General features: G+C 31.7%; 1 protein-coding gene across 2 annotated transcripts in view; it reads left to right on the forward strand.

Annotated features, from left to right (window-relative positions):
- RASSF8 (Ras association domain family member 8) overlaps window positions 1-19,194 on the forward strand; it is a 60,237-nt gene extending 41,043 nt beyond the window's left edge. For both annotated transcript variants that reach the window (XM_031938481.1, XM_031938482.1), the window contains exons 2-5: window positions 2,669-2,875; window positions 12,722-13,611; window positions 14,100-14,244; window positions 15,204-19,194. In XM_031938481.1, coding sequence (XP_031794341.1) covers window positions 2,773-2,875; window positions 12,722-13,611; window positions 14,100-14,244; window positions 15,204-15,325 — 1,260 coding nt within the window. In that variant the 5' untranslated portion in view covers window positions 2,669-2,772 and the 3' untranslated portion in view covers window positions 15,326-19,194. The remainder of the gene's footprint in view (window positions 1-2,668; window positions 2,876-12,721; window positions 13,612-14,099; window positions 14,245-15,203) is intronic.
- The last annotated feature ends 1,844 nt before the right edge of the window (window positions 19,195-21,038 follow it).

The raw sequence follows: 21,038 nt of genomic DNA on the forward strand, positions 1-21,038 counted from the left end.
TTTTTCTTTGAGAAGCTCATTAGACAATATGGATAAGTCATTGCCCAGGATCAGAGGGAATTTTTGGAGGGAATCCTTATGTCATTATGTTATTTGTCAAAACACTGGAGTAAGGAGTATTTTAAGGATTTAAAACTTAACTATTGACTTGGCATACTACATGGAAACATTTCTTGTATAAATATCATGTGGCTTTTATTTAAAAATGAAATGTGGTTTTCATAAGCTCAACATTGATAAGCTCAGTTAAGTGTTCAGCCATTAGAAGCTGGAACTTTACAGCCCCCAAGGCCTTATCCATTTGATTACATACCACGGTGAACCACATACCTGCTTATACTATCAAGCAGGTTTCTTTTATGTGATTTCAAACTTCTTATAGATTTTACTTGTTAATATATTTCTTGGTTAAAAATAATTAATGCCTTACTAAAATGGTTAAAAAATTAATTTAAATACAAAAAAATAACTTTTCAAAATAAAATTTTGAAAAATTGTTTCTACAATGTAGATTTTAGGTTTTACCTACTCAAAGAAAATTAATACTAGATAAAGGATTTCTATTGTTACACAGAGCTAGTTTTTTTAAAAAATGACTTATGTCAGAGAGAGAGAGAGAGAGAGTGTGTGTGTGTGTGTGTGTGTGTGTGTGTGTACACACACACATATACACACACATGCACATTTGCTAACTACAGTACTGTCCATTCACCAAATGGTCCATGTTTCAAGAAAAAAACTAAGCTTCTAAAAGTAGAAGTACATTATAATGTTGGGGCTAGAAATAAAAATTAACACTTAATACTGAACTTTTTATTTAACAGTGAAAAGGATGCATTTGTGGGTGTCTTGGAAGTCTTAGTTCAATTTTAAGCTTTAATAGTAACAACATAAATGGTTTAACCATATTTATGGTACAGTGAAAAGTTTTGTAGATAGATTATGACATAGAAATACTTTCAGAATATTCAGTTAATCCCTCTTCAAGAGTTTTAACAAGATAAATTGAAGTATAACAAGAATTGGCATACTCAAAAGTAAATAACACACCTCGGGTGTCACAAACCTCACTGCCATACCACTGCTTGTGAAAAAAAAAATGGTATGACAGTGAAACAGATGGATTGGGGATGGAATACATCCTCTGGTATTTTTTCATTTATTTTTAAAGAGAATTTGTGCCAATAAAGTAAAGGGAAAATTGTATAAGTATTGTTAAATACCAGGCACTTCCACTATCCATTTATGTTTAGTAAAATAGAACAAGTAAGATTTAATGCAGAAAATTTTTATTGTAGCAATTTCTCTCTACATATTAGTAATAATTGTTTTATACTCTAATTCTTTACCAGAATTTTTCTCTGCACATTTAATCTCCATTTTCCTGCTTAACACTTTATTTCAATCTATTAAATCTAAACTTGTTATAATAAGGATTGATAGTGCTACTAGAAAGACATTGGGAAAGAAAATAAACAATTGAGACTTCAGTTTCCTAATTAAAATGAGAATATTAAACGAGATGATATCTGATTCTCTATAATTATGTTTTTATGTCACATCTGAGATGTGAAACATCGGATACTATCTTTTGCATATTTCTAGATCATGGAGGTGAGAAGGAAGGTGCTAAATGTGGCCTTTGGATGTTGCTATCGACGTAGTCGGGGAAACAAAAGGATGGGGCTATAAACCATTCCCCATTTGATGGGCATCCCTCTGCCACCACAGCCAGAATTGCTCTAAACATTTAGGACATATAGATAGAATGAATGAGTGTGTTTGTATAATATGTATCTATGTATATATGACAGTTTTGTATATTTGAAAGGAATAACAAGTTAAGCAGTTTCATGTATAATCACCTTTTTATTATACCATGTTATGGTAATGCTTGTTTTAGTCCATAAATTAAAACAATGATTTAAAAAAAAGAAAAGGAATCCCATTTACAGGGAGTAAGTAAATCACTTTTTTTTTTTAAGTTTGCATGACCTCTATACAAATTCTACAATTAGAAATTTATTCCTTTGGGATTTTTTAGAAAGACAAATATGTTCTTCTAAAGTTATTTATGTTCTTAGGATTAATTTATTAGACAAAAGATGGACTAGACAGACGTATTCTTCCAACTCTGGGATTCTTGGATTCTTGGATTAGTGTTCCCTAATGAATCAACAAGCATTTCCTTATTGTTTACAAAGAAAGGTAAAAATATAATTCCTGCTTTCCATAAGCTTACATTCCCTTGGAGAAACCAATAGACAATTATGTACATACAAGATATAGGCAGAATAAATGAACTGAAAATGACTTCAGAAGAAAGACACTAATAGGGAAGGAGCTTGATCAGAAAATGCAGTTTACATAAGGTGAGGTTGAAATTAGGAAAATCAAAAATGATGAGGGAAAGCATGCCAACTATTGGGGACAGCCCCAAGAGAACCCCAGAATCCAGTGATGGCATATTTTAAAAAATGGCAAGAATCCCATGGTAGCTATGTCATGGAGAACCTTTTTTTTAAAAAAAATTTCTTTATTTTAGATTTTCATTCTATCTCAAAATTATTTTTTCTCTTTGTACTCAAGAATTCAGAAAATATTTACTTCAAAGTAAATCAAATTATATGTATATATATATATATATATTTATTTATTTTTTTTGCAGCTGACCCCAGATGTTCTGCCTTTTCATCATTTTGGTGACTATAGATATGACCTGAAAACTAGATGACTAGGTTTATAGCTCCTGCATGATTGGCTGTCTGCACCATGGAACTCAAAGTATGGGTGGATGGAGTCCAAAGGATCGTTTGTGGGGTCACTGAAGTCACAACTTGCCAAGAGGTTGTAATAGCCTTAGCTCAAGCAATAGGTATGTAATCCAGTCTTTGCATTCCTGGGATTAAGATGTTTTTTTAATTTTTTTAAATGATACAACTTGTAAAAAAAAATGGAAAATATATTCCAATGTCACCAAGCCATGTAAATTCTGTATTTCTATGTTCTCATCATTTCTATGTTCTAAATCTATAGATAACAAAAAGGGCAGCATAATGTAATGGATAGGAGGAAGTATATCTAGAATATGTTGGTTTAAGTCTTACCTGATATTTACTGCTTGTGTGACTGTGGGCAAGTTATTGAGCCTATGTAATTTAAAACTATAATTTGCAGATTTAGAGTCCTTAACAAAAAGTTTTCTCCCTAGGAAATGTATCTACTAATAAAATCAGGTTAAAAAAAAAAGGTTTAAAATCTTAATGGCATGCACAAATTTCACTTTCCAGAATTCCTCCCAACTGCAAGTAAAATTTACTGATTCTTTCTCATTTTTTCTTCGCAGAAAATTTTGTTTTTCCACATTTACGCCAGTCTTTTTCTATCTGAAAATGTATCCTAGAGCTGTTATTCTTATTAATAACATCACAATTTATAAACCCATTAATCCTAATTTGATCTAAAATATAGATACCCAAGAGCTCTTCGAATTCAACAATAGGAAATGTACATATTTTTGAATGTTTTACAGTAATTAATTTTAAAATATATATAAATGAGACACAACTAAAAATCTACCAAATCTATATACACACATATATAGAAATATTGTATGTGTGCATATATGTATACACACTCATTCAATGGCACAGTACTATATAAATACAACTTGAACATTTCTTTTCTGATTATATAGTAAAAATTAAATTGTAAAGCACTGCATGATAGTGATAGACAACTCCTTACATGTATCTTTTTACATGTATCTTACATGTAAAGTTACAGTAACTTTATAAGTTACAGAAGACTAACAGAAGACATGATAGCCAACTGATATCTGTTCACTTTTTTAATTTTGGAAAATATTTTCTGCTCGAAAAGACTTTGAATATAAAGTCTTTTCAGAAATTCATAGGAATTTATAAAATTTATAAGAATTCAGAGAAACTTATAGGAATCTCTTAATGTCACAGTGGATGAGGGATAAGGATCAAGAACAAATCTGGGTTAACATAAGCATTCTTAAACTTTGATATGATAACTTCAGTTGCCTTATTTTGTGAGTTATTTGTCAGAAGGATCAGATATGATAGTAATTTTTGCTAAAAATGTGAAAGCACTACTATTTATGTAGGATTTTAATTTAATCAATCTTTTCACTAATTAATCTTTTCAATAAGTTTGAATTTCAAATATATAGGATTGAATTAAAGCAGTTTATTTAGGAAATAATTAAATTTAGAAATTGATTTTAAGCAGTTTTTGGTTCTTAGAAATTGTCTTGCTCAAAGATGATATGCAACTATTTCTTGAGTTAAGTAAAGGATTCTGTTTTGTTATTCCATGTCTGTGCTAAAAAAAAAACAGCTTTTATTTAAATAATGGAGGATTCCCATATAAGAATCTTTTAAAAAAAAATGAGTTTTTTTAAATTTTTGGACAATTTTGACTATACAATCTATATAATTATAATTCTAGTTAAAGAAAAGATGACAAAAACTTTGCCATGGGACACTGGCATTTAAATGTTCTGATTCCACTACTGCAATTTCACAATGAATTTTAAAAAGGTTTTGTCCCTTTAATTGCAAATTTTTTCTTAATTTACAGATGATATACTTGAAGACCAAGAACTCCACTATAGTAATGATGTTATTGTCCTTTCTTCCATTGTTCCTTATAATATCCACTCATAGCATCATATACATATAAAAGTTCTTCTATAATCTCTCCAACAGATGTTAAGTGCATACAGCTTTTACATAACTAACCTATGTCCTTTCTGCTTGTGCATCTTGCTTAATATAGTCTTTTCATTGCTTTTCTTATGTAATTCTTGGATAATGCATTGCAAGCTGCTCACATCTAAGATATACCTTTCCATTGTTCTTCTAGTAACTCTTACTTGTAATTCTATAGAGACTTTCACAACTATATTACCAGCAAGTATATTGCTGGATAACAAAATTGTGTAGTGAAGACATGGTAGAACTTAATATGTCCTCAACTTGGCTCTTGGTCTCCTTCCAGTATTGACTAATATATTAATCTTGAATTTTATTAATTTATGTTAAATCCCTTAGGAAATGGTAATGATGTTAAATTCATCCATTTTGCTTTAATTGTCAACAAATTTTTAGGTCAAGAACATTTTGGAATAGGCTCAGTTGGGAGGTAATATTTTCTCATTTATAGCCTTCAAATTGCATGTTGATTTTTTTCTCTTGAACTTGATATTATTCCAAGAAGTAATTGATCTGACTACTTATAAAGATTTGGAAATGATTATATATCTGGAAAATACTGATTTCGTGTATATTCTTTTCCTTTCTAGAAGGACAACTTTTAATATTCCTAATGACCAAATATATGCTTAATCCACAAATATAATTTTTTTGACCATCGAATATTATTTTAATCCCTAAGCAAAATAATTGTTTTTTGTTATTTTTTTAAGTCCATGCTTTAGATCCCCATGGAAAGTAATGTAAATTGAAGTCACTTTAGAGGGTTTGACTTGTATAGCTACATAAGATGAATTCATCAAACATAACCATAGCTATTTCCCCCTGAAAAGTCTAGCAAAGCAATTTGAGTTGGCTTTCTCATGCTTTCTGGGTTTTTAATGTACTTTACTGCTTCATGGGTGGGTGGGTGGGGATCTTTTTATGGTTAAATAACATATTTAGAGAATCTTTTCTCAAATCAATTTTTTTTTGCATTCAATAGGTTTTTTCAATTACATATAAAAATAGTTTTTAGCATTCATTTTTTAAAAGGTTTTTAGTTCCAGATTTTTCTCCTTCCCTCCTCTGTCTTCCCTTCCCAAGACAGCAAGCAATCTGATATATTATACATGTATAATCATTGTAAATAAATTTCCATATTAGTTATGTTGTAAAAAACAAGAGAGAGAGAAAGAGAGAGAATCAATATAAAAGGGGGGGGAAACAAAGAAAAAAGCAGAAATAGTGTGCTTCAAACTACATTCAGATTCCACAAGTCTTTTGGAATTGTCTTGGATCCTTGTATTGCTGAAAGAGCTAAGTTTTTGTCATAATTCATCATTGCACAATGTTGCTGTCATAACTCACTTTCTATCAGGCTTTAGAAAAGAAATTAACATCTGCATTAGTAATAAAATAAATTATTGTAAAAACCTATTTTAATTGCTTAAATTACATTTTAAAGACGGACCCTAAGACCTAAACTGTCTGACACTAGTATCAAATACTGATATAAATGATATAAAAGTAACTGAGATTATGGAAGGATTTTAAAATTCTGATTTCTTCATTGTAGGATATCTCCTGGTTAACATTCATACATCTCAATACCTTATCAAGTTCTAAATTTGAAAATATCTAAATGGATTATAGGCTTAATAGAATTAGAATATTCAGGGGATAGTGGTCCAGATATTTGTAGAGAATTTGCCTCCTACAGTGTACAAAATAGGAGTCAGATTTAGTTCCATTTGCTTTATATCTATTGATATATTAGACCTAGTAGAAATTACCTAAATTCTCCTAGTTCATATAATCAAATTTTCACTTTTTCCTGCCTAGATTAATTACTTCACTATCACTGTTTTGTAGGTGGGCAGAAGTGTTTGGGTGACTTGCCCAGCAACACACAGCAGTTGAATGGAAGATCCCTCTTTGTGCTAGTACCCACTAACTCTTAGTCTGGTATTCTTTCATAATGTCACAAGAGAGCAATGAGCTTTAACAAAACATTACAATATAGGCACGGTGGTTTTAACATTCCAGCATGTCATGCAGTACTGCTCTGGAATGTTAGGCTGTAAAGAAATGGAAAAGAAAGAAATAATCCTTAACCTAAGAATCATTAAAAGCTCAAACAATATGAATCGGAATAGCTCATTTCTCACTCTTAACAATGATAAGGACTTAACATTCTTCTAGTTCTTTGAGTCTTGTTTTAGATTATCTTGCTCATATTTAATAGGTGAATTTCCATTTCCCTCTAAGCATAGTTTGAAAAATCAGTGATCTCTGACATGTTAAGGTCCTTGATATAACTAATTTCTCAGGCTGGGGAAAGGCTAGGAGCTTTTATTTAGATAACAAAGACTACATCATAGAAGTAATCAGAAAACTTAATCATTGCTTAATAAGGATTGGGATGAAAAATGAAAGTATGTTCATTGGTAAGTAAAGCCTTAATGTTTGAATTAATAGCATAAGCAGTTTCTATAAATAAAAATTTGAGCTTTTGAATATTTATAAAAATGTTTATTTTGACAAAAACTGTTTTATCTATGTGAACTCTTCATAATTCCTTCAAATCCTCTCCCATTTTTTTTTGTGATACATTTTTGTGAACATTTGTGATAACTTCACGTATTCTTACATAAAATTAAAAGACACAATGTGTACAATTCTGTAAAATTCCAAGAAATTATTTTATTAACTGGGCTTATTATTTGAATTTTTTAGTATATTAAGCATGAACTAGGACACAAACAATATACTATAATAATATTTTTCTAAATCTAACAAAAGGTGGAATTATTAAAATTTTAGAAACATGATCAGAGCCTTGGAAGATTTGGGGTCAACAGAGTGCTGAGAAAGCCAAGTACTGAGCCTCCATGACACGTTTGTTTTTAAGACTTCAAATTCCAGATTCTCTCACTTTCTCCCCACTCTCAAACCTATTTGAAAAGGCATTTTGAAATTTCTGCCCCCCCAAAAAAAAAACCCTCAAGTTTTCTCAGACACAATCAGTTCTTTTCTCTGTGTATGGATAGTATTTTTCAAAGTCCTTCAAAATAGTTTTGAATCATTGTGAATAGCAGTCATTCACAGCTGATCATCCCACAACATTGCTAATATTTTGTACAAAGTACATTCACTTGCTTATTCATGGAGGACTTTCCAGGTTTTTCTGAGATGGGCATCTCCTCAATTTCCAGTGCTTTGCCCTGAAAAAAGACTTGCTATACCTTATTTTGCTGAGGCAATTGGGGTTAAGCCACTTGCCCAGGGTCATACAGCTAGGAAGTGTTAAGTGTTTGAGGCCAGATTTGAACTCGGGTCATCCGGATTTCAGGGCTAGTGCTCTAACCTCTAACCACTGTGCCAGCTAGTTGTCCCTATAAATATTTTTGGGGGGATTCATACCTAGTGTTGGTATTATTAAAGCCAGAGGAGATGGATGATTTTATACATTTTGGACATAGTTCATAACTTTTTATCATTTAACAATTGGGGAATGGCTCTTATTTTTTATTTATTATTGCTAACTAGATTTCATCCATTTATTCTTCTCTTTCTTTTTCTCCCTCTCCCCCCTCCACTCTTTCCTGCAGGGTAAGATCCATATTGATTGTTTATATTTGTAGTTGAGTCAGTTCTGATGAGAGTAAGGTTTACTCACACACACACACCTCTCCTCTCTACTATAATTTTTTTTTTTTGCCTTTTTTATATCAGCTAATTTATGCATCAAAAGCACTGGTCAGCTGGACATGCTTCATCTCTTTCTCTTTTAATTGCTAGACAAACTCAAAAAGCTTTGGTCTATCAATTATGATATACTTGCTCATTAGAACCACATGACTTTGCATATTAAATGTAAATTGTTACCCACAAATAAAGAAATTAAGAGGTAGAGGTAGAAATAGATATTAGGTTCTATCTTTTCCCATATCTTTGTATAACTTTTAAACATAAACCATTTTACCAAGGTAAAATTTTATTCAATTAAAAATGAGTCATAAGAAAAATTTTGTGCTAATGAAAACAACTCAGAACTGAGCCTGGCCATATATTTTAGAATTTTGTTTATCACTCTAGCAATATACAATCATATGGCAAAATATGTGATTATTGGGAAAATATTTATAAAAACCTTTGAAATTTTCTCTCTCTAGATCTTTATACACACACACACACACACACACACACACACACACAAATCATGCAAATTTATACCTATTTATAATTTAAAGAGGTGTGAATTTGTATTCTCTCTCAGGACATGGATTCCAATCTCCCAGGTCTTTTGACCCTGAAAGAGTAATTTTTTGACTCTGATTCCGAATGTAAAATGTTATAGTATATAAAAAAAAATTAATAGATAATGGGAAGAAGCATGTTTTAATACTGTGATTAAGTAGAAAATTTATAACCAAGAACTACATAGAAAGGAGAATTGGGAAGACTTGGGCTTAAGGCCCACTTCAAAATTTACTACTTATATGACTATGAGAAAGTAACTAGAACCTTGGTTTCCACATTTACAAAAATGAAGATAATAATAGCAAATAGTACTTATCTCATAGTGTTGTGAAGCTCAAATCAAGTAATGTTTTAATGTCCTTTGCAAATCTTTAAGCATCATGTATTAGTCAAATAATCCTAGTGCTAAAGATAAAAAGAAAAGCAAACACAAAGAAAGCAAAAAACAGTTGTTCCCTCTATGAATGTATATTCCAATGGAGGAGATAATATGTAAATAACGAGGTACATGAAAGAAAGGTACAGTTGGGAATACTAGAATACTAAAAAAGACTTCCTTCAGAAGATAATTTGAGCTGGGTCTTTTAAAAAGCGAGTGGGAAAGAAGGGTATATGGGGTTACAGTGAACATTCCAAGCATGGGAATACAATCAGTGCAGAGACATGGAAAAGGGAAATCAAGTGTGATGTTCGAACAAACTGAATGATCATTAAATAATAAAAATGATCATTAAAATCACTAAATTGTCAAATGGTGAAGTGACTTGGCTACAAAAAGGTAGCAATCTAGATCCCTTATTCTTTCCTTTGTGCTACTGTATGGCTCTTAAATAAGGCAACTTCCTGATATTCCTTCTTAAATCATATAAACAAAATGCAACTAGGAGCCATAATGTAGAATGCTGGATTTAGTCTTGTCAGATCTTAAAAGTCTATTTGAATGGCACCTTTCTTGATTAAACTTGAATATTTTAGTGCAAATATAGGACTGCATTTATCCCTGTTTTTCATCTTAAAGGATTCAACCCCAATGCTTTATGCTATAAAGATCTTTTTAGAATCTGACTCTGTCATTTAGTGTGTTAATGACTCGGCATATTCTTCTGCAAATCTGACAAATGCCAACTCTTCCTTCCTATTTGTTATTGAGAAAATATTAAATAACCTAGGGACGAGCACAGATTCTTGGGACATTCCACTTGAGACTTCCTTCCAAGGTGTTTCAAACTTTTATGAGTACAGTCCCTAATCCATCTTTTGTATATTTATTCATTAATTACAATGTTCATCCAGCTAACTTTTCCACATGATATCACTAGAGACTTTTTCCATTTGTAGATTGAAATGTAAGCAAATTATAGCCATGGAATTCTGGGTTTAATAATCCGATTCAAAAAAAGATGGTAACATTAGCTGTCAAGAACCATTCTTGATGAAATCACTTTCTAATCATTGTTTCCTTTTCTAGATATTTACTAGTTACCTCTTTATTAATACATCTTAGGATGGTGCTTAGATTTATTCCTTGATAAACTTTGCAGAGTTCATTCTTTACTCAGGACAAACATTTTAGTTTTTAGTCCAATCCAGTAATATCTTTCTTGCTCTTTATGTTCTTTCAAACGTTACTGACAGTAACTCATCAATTATAGAAACCAAGGGATATAGTTATTTTAACTCATCAAGAGATTCTATTTACTGTTATAATCTCTTTAGTAAGCTGAGTTACTTATTATAGTTTAAAAGAAAATGTGGTTACTTAGTAACTTTGAAAAGCATGGCCATCCTCAGCAACGAGATCAACCAAATCATTTCTAATGGAGCAGTAATGAACTGAACTAGCTATGCCCAGAAAAATAACTCTGGGAGATGACTAAAAACCATTACATTAAATTCCCAATCCCTATATTTATGCACACATGCATTTTTGATTTCCTTCACAAGCTAATTGTACAATAATTCAGAGTCGGATTCTTTTTGTACAGCAAAATAATGTTTTGGTCATGTATACTTATTGTGTATCTAAGTTATATTTTAATATATTTAACATCTACTGGTCATCCTGCCATCTAGGGGAGGGGGGGGTAAGAGGTGAAAAATTGGAACAAGAGGTTTGGCAATTGTTAATGCTGTAAAGTTACCCATGTATATATCCTGTAAATAAAAGGCTATTAAATAAAAAAAAAAGAAAAGCATGGTGCTATTCTTTCATATTCAGCCTTCTGCAGATACCTTTTTTTTTTTTTTAATTTAAGTTGACATATGAATTCCCTGCATGCATACATTGGTATCTTCAGATAGCTCTCATTTCTCCACAGAATTGTTTCTATTCTTCAGAATTTCATTTTTGAGAGAAATGGAGCCAGAACATTTTATCTTCCACCTCTACCACTGACTACCTCAGTAAACTTGGCATATGGTAGGAATAGTATCTCTAGGTACCTAACTAGTATCAGGCAAGATGGCCTGCTGATTCCGTATTTGAGATGGTCTCCACTGTGCCAGTCTGGATAATCTGTGCACAAGGAAAGGGAGGCAGAACATCTATCTTATCCTTTCTCTTTCTGAGCCTGTGATTCAAATGAATGAAAGGTTGTTTCAGTCATTAAATATAAAAATGTAATTTCAGTGTAGTATGGAAAAGTATTTGGAAAGTTCCCTAATACTGTATTCTCCCTAGTTCTCCCTACAAAAACACATGTACCCCTCCAATCTGTAATCATGGTTTGGAGGTGACAATGGGTTTTTATGCCAAAAGAACACAAGTCCTAGTAGCAGATTCTGTCAGTCTGTAGTTAGTTATTGTTGTTTTTGATGTCTGTTTGTTTTAGTGATTTCTTTTGTTTTTATACCACATGTCCCAATATTATCTTCCCTTCTAACAATAATAATGAAAAATGGGGTAAAATCTCCACCATGACTGCTTCTGATACACTTGCAAACATTTCCTCACACATCATCCCCCATGTCTCTATAGAAAAAGAGAAAAATGATTAAATATATCCATCTCTTCTCTAGGACCAACATGTGTCATTATTATCAAAATTGACTTTTTTTTTTTTTTTTTTTTTTTTTTTTTTTTTTTTTTTTTTTTTTTTTTACTTTCTACCATTTAGTATCTTTGTATGTACTTACCTCTTGGTTCTGTTTATTTCATTCTGCCTCAATGTGAGCCTGCATATCTTTCTCTGAATTCTTCAATTATAATATTTTATAGCTGGGCCTTATAAAATACCATATATAAGATATAAATATAATGTATATAAGATATAGATAGTAAAGCACAGAACAAAAGTTTGCATATACATATCAGATCCTTATATGTATTTAATGTGATTTTAAAAGAACATCACAATTTCTTAAATAATCTTTAAAGCTATGACTTATACATTAGTGGACCATATGACAACTATTTCAGAGGATCATCCTAGATTGATAGAAGGATGATAAATTCTCCAGTCTCAGCAACTCTCAAAGATTACAAATTGTAGAATGATTAAGGTCTGCATTTCCACACAAACAAAATTAAAAGACCTTTGAAAGGTTTTAGTTCTGTATATTTAAATACAAATCTAAATACACCTTTGAACATTTATCATCTTTAAATCTTCTGGGAATTGATTTGTTCCAACTTATAAAATGTACTATAGTATTATCAAATAGCTCCCTCTGTTGGATAATTTTTGATATTGTATATACAGTTTGGACATCTTGTTATTCTTTTTACCCAGGTCGAACGGGAAGATACACACTAATAGAAAAATGGAGAGATACAGAGAGGCACTTAGCACCTCATGAAAATCCAATCATTTCATTAAACAAATGGGGACAATATGCCAGTGATGTTCAACTGATATTACGTCGCACAGGACCATCTCTTAGTGAGAGGCCAACTTCAGACAGTGTTGCTCGAATACCTGAGAGAACTTTATATAGACAGAGCTTGCCCCCCTTGGCTAAACTGAGGCCGCAGAATGACAAATCAATAAAAAGACGAGAGCCAAAAAGGAAATCTTTGACATTTACAGGAGGTGCCAAAGGACTCATGGACATTTTTGGAAAAGGTAAAGAAACAGAATTTAAGCAAAAGGTTCTCAGTAACTGTAAGACGACAGCAGATGAATTAAAAAAGTTGATCCGCCTTCAGACAGAGAAGCTTCAATCCATTGAGAAGCAGCTTGAGTCCAGTGATGTGGAAATTAGATACTGGGAACAAAAGTACAATTCTAACTTGGAAGAAGAAATTGTTCGTCTTGAGCAGAAGATCAAAAGAAATGATGTAGAAATTGAAGAGGAAGAATTTTGGGAAAATGAATTGCAGATCGAACAAGAAAATGAGAAACAGCTTAAGGATCAACTTCAGGAAATAAGACAGAGGATCCTAGAATGTGAAGGCAAATTAAAAGACTATTTAGCTCAAATTCATAGTATGGAAAGTGGACTGGAGGCAGAAAAGTTACACCGGGAAGTTCAAGAGTCACAGGTCAATGAAGAAGAAGTAAAAGGAAAGATTGGGAAGGTTAAAGGAGAAATTGATATTCAGGGACAACAGAGTCTGAGATTGGAAAATGGCATTAAAGCTGTAGAAAGATCTCTAGGACAAGCCACCAAAAGGTTACAGGTGAGAACACTTTTACAGAAGACAATTTCAGTCTACAAGTTAAACATTCAGAAATAGATTAGCATTGATTTCATTATATTTAGCAATCAAGATTGGTGGTGGGTTTTTTCGGGGGGGAGGGAGGGTGTTCTAAGTATTAGAAATATATCTCTGATTACAGTAGCATGTTGGAATCTTTGTACTTTATGAAGGAGCCTGGAAATGACCAAGGTATCAGTGAGATGATCGATACAAAAATTTTACATTTGTATTTTCAATTGAAATAAGTAACAGATTGATAGATATATAGATGTTTTGCAGATATATAGATGTTTTGCCTTTCCTATGGTATAAAAATGAGCTCTTGGCAAAAAATGTCAATTTAAATGAAATCTTTGTGACTGAGTACCCAACATTTTAATTCTTTAGTCACTAGTGACTATGAAAAGGTGTTTATTTGCTTCAAGATTAAAGAGTATCTTAGTATTTTTTTTTTCTCTTTGAACTAGGACAAAGAACAGGAACTAGAACAGTTGACTAAAGAACTTCGGCAAGTCAATCTTCAACAATTTATACAACAGACAGGAACAAAGGTTACAGTTCTTCCAGCAGAGCCCATTGAAGTGGAAGCCTCACATGTAGACATAGAAAAGGGTAAAATATTGCAATTTCTCTTGGGAATATTATTTAATCTTTTTTTTTCGCCTTTTAGTGTCTTCATCAGCTTTACATGGACTATCCACACAATTTACAATAGTAATTTATTATACTGCTACTTACCAATTTACTTTTTCTACAAATATATATTTGGCTATTAGTAATCTTGAAAGTAAGAGCATGCAGAAATATATGTAAACTAATCAAAACTAATTTTATTCCTTCATTTAGAAGACTTTCCCAGGCATAATACAAATATCACAATTGACTAATTTGAATTTTGTATATTCTACACTGTTTTTCTTCCCTATTAAATTAATTGAAGTTGTATTTCTAGTTTGGCATATGTTTTTGTTCAGTTGTTTGTCATGTCCAACTCTTTGTTATTCCAGTTAGGGTTTTCTTGACAAAGATACTAGTTTGCCATTTCCTTTTCCAGTTCATTTTATACATGAGGAAACTGAGGCAAACAGGGTTAAGTGACTTGCCTAGGATCACATAGCTAGTAAATGGTTGAAGCCAGAATTGAATTTACAGCAACAACAGCAGCAATAGACACAGTTCTAAAACTGTGCCTGAAACCTAACATAGCATAACTATAGCTACAATGTCATTTTACTTAACAATATTGTTTTTTAAGAAGTAATTATGTAATTGTAAATTAATCCATAAATATAAAAGTAAGTATGCATTGTAAATTAATCCAGCTAATAGAAGAAAATTGATCCTTTTTTAAATGTGTCAACTAGATCACCAAAAATCAGTTTTTGAATGGACTTTGAGGCAAAGTTACACTAGGTCCTTTATAAAAGGACATATAATTTGTTTCTCTATATGATGTAAAGTAGGTTCTTAGCTCTTTGCCTTCATAGGCCAGGGACTCTTACTTCCTCATGCTCTTTACATGGTCAGTTCATTAACAATTACTTATTACTAATGACTGTTTTCTTGTTTAGACACAGCTTTCCAGTCCGGATCCTTAAAACGGCCTGGTTCTTCTCGGCAGCTCCCCAGCAACCTTCGGATTCTTCAGAATCCAATTTCATCTGGCTTTAATCCTGAAGGCATATATGTATAATAATAGCTGCCACTTTGGGAAAGGACCAGTAAAGGTACCACAGGACTGTACCATTTTCTTCTCTTGGAATAGTGCCAATGATGTGTGGAAGAAGTATTTCATAAGCCACTATATCTTTTGTTTTCTCCCCATCTTGCAAATACTTGGAGCCATACCCAGTGCACTGATGCAGATGAACAAAGGAACTGTGTTTCTGAATATCAGCAGTGTTGAAGTTTCTGTCCAGCAGCTGTAAAGCAAAGCTGTCATTTTTATTTGTAGCATTTTAAAAGCTTTAGGAAAAGTATTATTCTGTGTTTATACATAAATAAAACAGTGTCTGAAGAGAATGGAGGAAAAAATGTGACTGACTTAAGTTTAATTTATTCCATTGAATTGATGGATGCCTGAATGTTAATGTTTTAATTTTTTTTGTTGTTGTTGTTGCTCGTGACTGATTACTTAAACTGTTGTATGAACCTGAATGTGTGTATATGTGTCCAGACTTCACCTATACCTTTATTCATAATGACATAATGACAGAAATGTTGTGGAGTGCTCTCTTTTGCATTATTGCTAAAAGAACCATTTCGTATGTGTTGTGTGGGTGATCTCATCCTTTGCTTTAGACACATTTTGGGGAAATAATATGGCATTAGCTTGGTCAATTCATTTTTTAAAAAAATCTGGAGAGTTTAGCCTTCTTTGAGGATTTTCCAGGACATGAAGGAGAATGCACTAGATAGAAATATTTTTATTATATAGAATGTATATTTGTAAGTTTCTGCCATATTCCAGACCCTATTGGACAAAAACATAATTATTAAATATCTTACCAAATAGATTTGGGATTATATGTGGATTTATTTTTGTCAGCCCCCCCATTTTTTTTTAAATTGTTCTCATTAACACTTAGGATATTAAAATACAATTGTAGATTAAGGTCATCTCTATATTGAATGTGACTAAATGATGCCTCCTTTTAAAAGCCCGCTTCATATGTAGGGCCTACCGAAACAGATAATATGAATGTTACTTTCTGGATATAGGTAATTATAGATGCTGGGTCACTGTGCCTTCTTAATCACTTAGGCAAAGAGAAAGGAAGAACTGGGGGTCAATACATCCTACTGGGAAGAAAATTTATATGAATTCAGCACTTGTTGAAAAGTTTTAAAGTATTGCTGATGAGACATCATGTTTCAATTTATATGTTCCACTTAATAAAAACCAAAAATAGTGTAATTACCCCCAAATAAAATAAATGACTGCCTAAAATTCACAACTAATACCCTAATGTATGTTACTTGTTAGCACTTTTACATTCCCTATGACCAAAATCCAGCATTTCATAAAGCTTTAATCTATAAAAGAATGATTTTTTTTTAAATCTGGAAAACATGCACTCTGTTTTATTTCCTCAGCAAAACTAAAGCTTGTTTCAATGTTTTTAAAACAATTACCCAAAGCAGATTTTGGCCTATTCCTGAAGGGAAGTTTGGATCTTCAAAATTGTAAACTATTTGAATTTTCATTAATATCATAAACACATGACTATTAAGCTTCCTAAGAAAAAGTGAAAGAGGCCATACATATACCTAGGTTCTTTCCAAGGAAATTCAGTCCTTGAAGCAAAATTAATTTCACTGATCCAGATAAATTGGAAAGTGTCAAATAATCTCCTTAGCTTCTACCTCTCCAAAATGATTCAAAATGCTTGTATCTGATATTTGCCACTATTACTGAAAATAATTGGTTCATATAACTATATTTTGGAATAACCTGGATATTGCTTGAGCCTTCACAATTTTGTTCTCAGTTTACATTATTATCTTTTCCTTCAGTACTTTTTTCTTTTTCATTAGAAAATTGGGAGTATTTTCAAAGTCATCATTTGGGGACTGTATTTCAACAAAAATTTGGAAGATGTATACCCAAATATATGCCTTACTACTTTTTATCTAAAGACCACTTATTCACAAGGAAAAGTCTTGATTATTAACTATATTATGCTTGAATACAAAATACAATTTAAATATTCTGATCACAGTGAAAGAATATATAGAAAATTAAGAAGTAAAGAGAAAATTGAAAGTGGCATATAATCATATACATTAATATGAAAGATTTCTGAGACTTCTGGGAAGCTGGACATGAGACTCTATCCTCATCATCCTCAGAAACATCAATGTTCCTTTCTGATTAGAAAGTATAAAGTAGCCATGTATTTAAACCTTTCTCATGGCTCCACAAGTTTATGGAGAGACTCTTTTATAAAGGGAAAGGGGAATGGTTAAGAACCCATTTTCCTTAGATAATTTGGAAAACTTTGAATTCCAAGCCCAATCAGTTAACCTGCCATGTACAAAAATGGCCATGTCTTTGGCTTTTAAAAAAAGAAAAAGAAAGAAACTAACTTGCAAACTTGAATAGCATAGATTACAGAATTTATGTTTACATGCTTTTTATATTATCTGGCTATTTAATATTATACACTTTTAATACAACAGATTGCCTTCAAATTTGTGTTTTACTAAAACTTTCAGAAACAGGGCACTGCAAAATCTTTTCTACTAAAGACTAAGTTGAAAAAACACTGGCATACTTGCCTCTGGGTGTCCCTTATTCTATGAAAATTGCCAATACATGTGCCTAAGTGGTTTTGTTGTGCTTATAAGAGATTTTTTTGTTCACCAGCATCTGCTTTTCCTTTCAATGCACAAGGGACATATGTGTAATTTCAATTGGCATTAATGGAAGTTGCACATACAAATCCCTTGTTCATCAGTACTAAGAATCAGTAGGTCATTGTTTAATCTAAAAAGAAAAGAGACTAACAAAAGAAAAATAGGATCAAATTAGAAACGTATTTAAGAAGGAGCAAAAACTGGGACCATTTCACAACTAACTATGGTACCTGCTTTAAAAAATTTTCTTTGTGAAAAGGAACAAATGGTCTTTAGATAAAATGATGTGTACATCATTCCAGGTTTAGAACTATGAGCAATCTGAATCTAAAACTTTTGATTTCAGAGGGTGCAGAAGGAAGTGAGACAATGGGCAAATTCTAGTGTTCCTTACCTTTACATAATTGGGCCTTAATTACCTATGTAAATAAAATGGTTTTCATATCCTCTCCCCAAGTTGTTATAGCCTATATTGTATTAAAATAGCAAAGAAGTGTTACTTTTATATTATGTCCATTAAAAAATAAACATTGCATGTTTATACTATTTGCTACAGTATTTTAACATTTTGGATAAAGGCCATCAGCTGTATGGAGAAGACAAAAACAATCACTATTTATTCAGTATTACTGCTTTATGTTTTCAGAATGAAGCTTTCAATGCTAATACAGTGATTTCTTGAAAGCTGCGGTAGCTGTTTTAATGCATTTTATATATTTTTAGAAACCAAAATAAATGCAGATAACTATTTAGTATATTATGTTAAACCAGCAGAGATATAATGGCAATAAAATATATACATGTTATAAATATATCTATATATATGAATAGGGAAAGGGGAAAGATTTTAAAATAGGTTTACAACCAAACATGGTATCCGTCTGAAATATAATTTCTCATATCCCTTTTTTTATTGTAAGGTACTTGATTAGAATATTTCAGTTGTTGCTGCTTTACACAGAAAATGCCATGTTCACTAATTGTGAATACAGGAAAACAGCTTTTTCGTGCTGCTTTGCTTAAATATAAATCACAGTTCTGTAATCTGTATTATATGTAATTATTCTTTTCTTTTGACTGTCATTTCAAAAATGTATATTTTCTGATTATTATCATGAATTGTTAATGCTATAAAAACAAAGGATAAATATCTGATATTCTCCTATATAATAAATTCCCATGAGTAATTGGGGTTTTATTATTGATGGTTTCTTGGAATATATTGCACATTTTTTAGTTGTAATAAAATTTAGTGGTGACTCAATTAAAAAATATCAAATACAAAAGGTGCATATTGTGATTAGCACATAGTTTTTTTTTTTTCCAATATAATCATTATGACTGGAAAAAAACATCCTTAGCGTTTTAGTGAAAAATATTTTATCATTCCAAGGCTATTTAGGAACAATAATCCAGTTAGCAACAGAGAAATGTCAAAACCTACTTTTTATTGAAATGAAGTATACCACCACCCCAAACCTTTAACTGAAACAGATTCTGTAAATGCCCAGGTTCAGAATTCTTACTTTTTTTTTTTTTTTTTGCCACAATGTACTCCTAGAATCCTACTGATAAAATGGATAATCATAGCTTTTTTTTTTTTTTTAACATGAACATTATGTTTGATTATGTTCTTAATTTAGGTCATGAGATGAAATAAAGTAGCCATACATATGTCTGGAAAAGCAAAGATATAAACATAAAACTCAGAAGAAAGAAAATGGAGTATGTTCGAGTCCAGCCTCCCTTTATGAATATAAAAACATTAAACTTTAATGGAATGGATTCTCGGTGTAGAAACACATATGGCATGGGAACACCCCACCAATACAGATAAGCTTTCATTTATGATTTTGTAGATAAGTCCAAGGAATTTGACCAATGAAAATGCAGTGAATTAGGATTATATATTTAGTGATATCAGTCAGGACATGAACTCCACTCTTCCTGATCCAAACCTACCACTCTATATGCTATGTCAAACTGTTGCTGTCAGTTTCCTCTACACCACCTCAGAAATGCCAGCTACATGAAACACACACACACGCCTCAGTAAGAAAGATAATCTTATGAAAAAAAGTTCCAAAACAATAAAAATAGTAAGATAAACCTAAAAAGGTAAAGCCCCCAAACTAAAACAAAATATATTAGAGCTTCCAGAGTAGCAAATAATCCCAATAAGAAAAACTATAAAGAATGAGATCAGACAGCTATTAAAGTAGAATTGAAATCATTGAGGAGCAATGACCTTTGAGTAAGAGAGTAGTCTTGAAATTTAGTAAAGCTCCTTAAGTAGTAGAATTAATATTGGACCTATAATTTTTATTTGAACTCGAGTTCTGTCCATCAAAGCAGATCAGCAATTTTTCTATAATGTCTTGAACTCTCAGGTCTTCCAGACATCAAGTCCAAACCTCGTATCTATTATGATACAATGCTCTCTCAAAACAATTAACAAAATCAAAAGAACAACATAGCTAAAATAATTTGCACATTTTAACTGTGAAAAGATAAAGTTCCAAAAGATGCCCTGAGCATTAATTGGTCTCTCTCCAAAATGTGAAGAAATTTAATCTGAGTATTTATATGAGAAAATTATACAAGAAACAGGATTGAATAACAGCACCTAATAGAAAGTCTAAATTCAATCTGGTCTGAAATATTTACTCACTGAAGTCCATTTCAGTTAGAGATTTTCCAAGGAGTCGGAGACAATTAGAATCACTAGTTTAAGTATTTCCCCACAATAAATGAGAAATGAAAGGATCAAGAAGAGAAATTAACCTACAGATCAAACTGGTGATCTAAAGAATTTCTTTCGTGTGTGTATTTTTTTACTGGAGTCCAAAACATTTATGAGGAACCCAGAATTAGCTCAAGCTTTGGCATGGAAATTGATTATGAAAAAGATCCATAACTACGTAAAGTGTCTTAAAATTAATGGATAAATGTGGAGACTCAGAATTTGCACTCTATATGGATCAAATTTGATACCTGGAAAGTTCTAGAATTTATCATTCATACAGTGCTTAGTTGGCATTGAGATA

The sequence above is a fragment of the Sarcophilus harrisii genome, chromosome 5, assembly GCF_902635505.1.
Source record: "Sarcophilus harrisii chromosome 5, mSarHar1.11, whole genome shotgun sequence".
In the NCBI taxonomy this organism is placed as follows: Eukaryota; Metazoa; Chordata; class Mammalia; order Dasyuromorphia; family Dasyuridae; genus Sarcophilus; species Sarcophilus harrisii.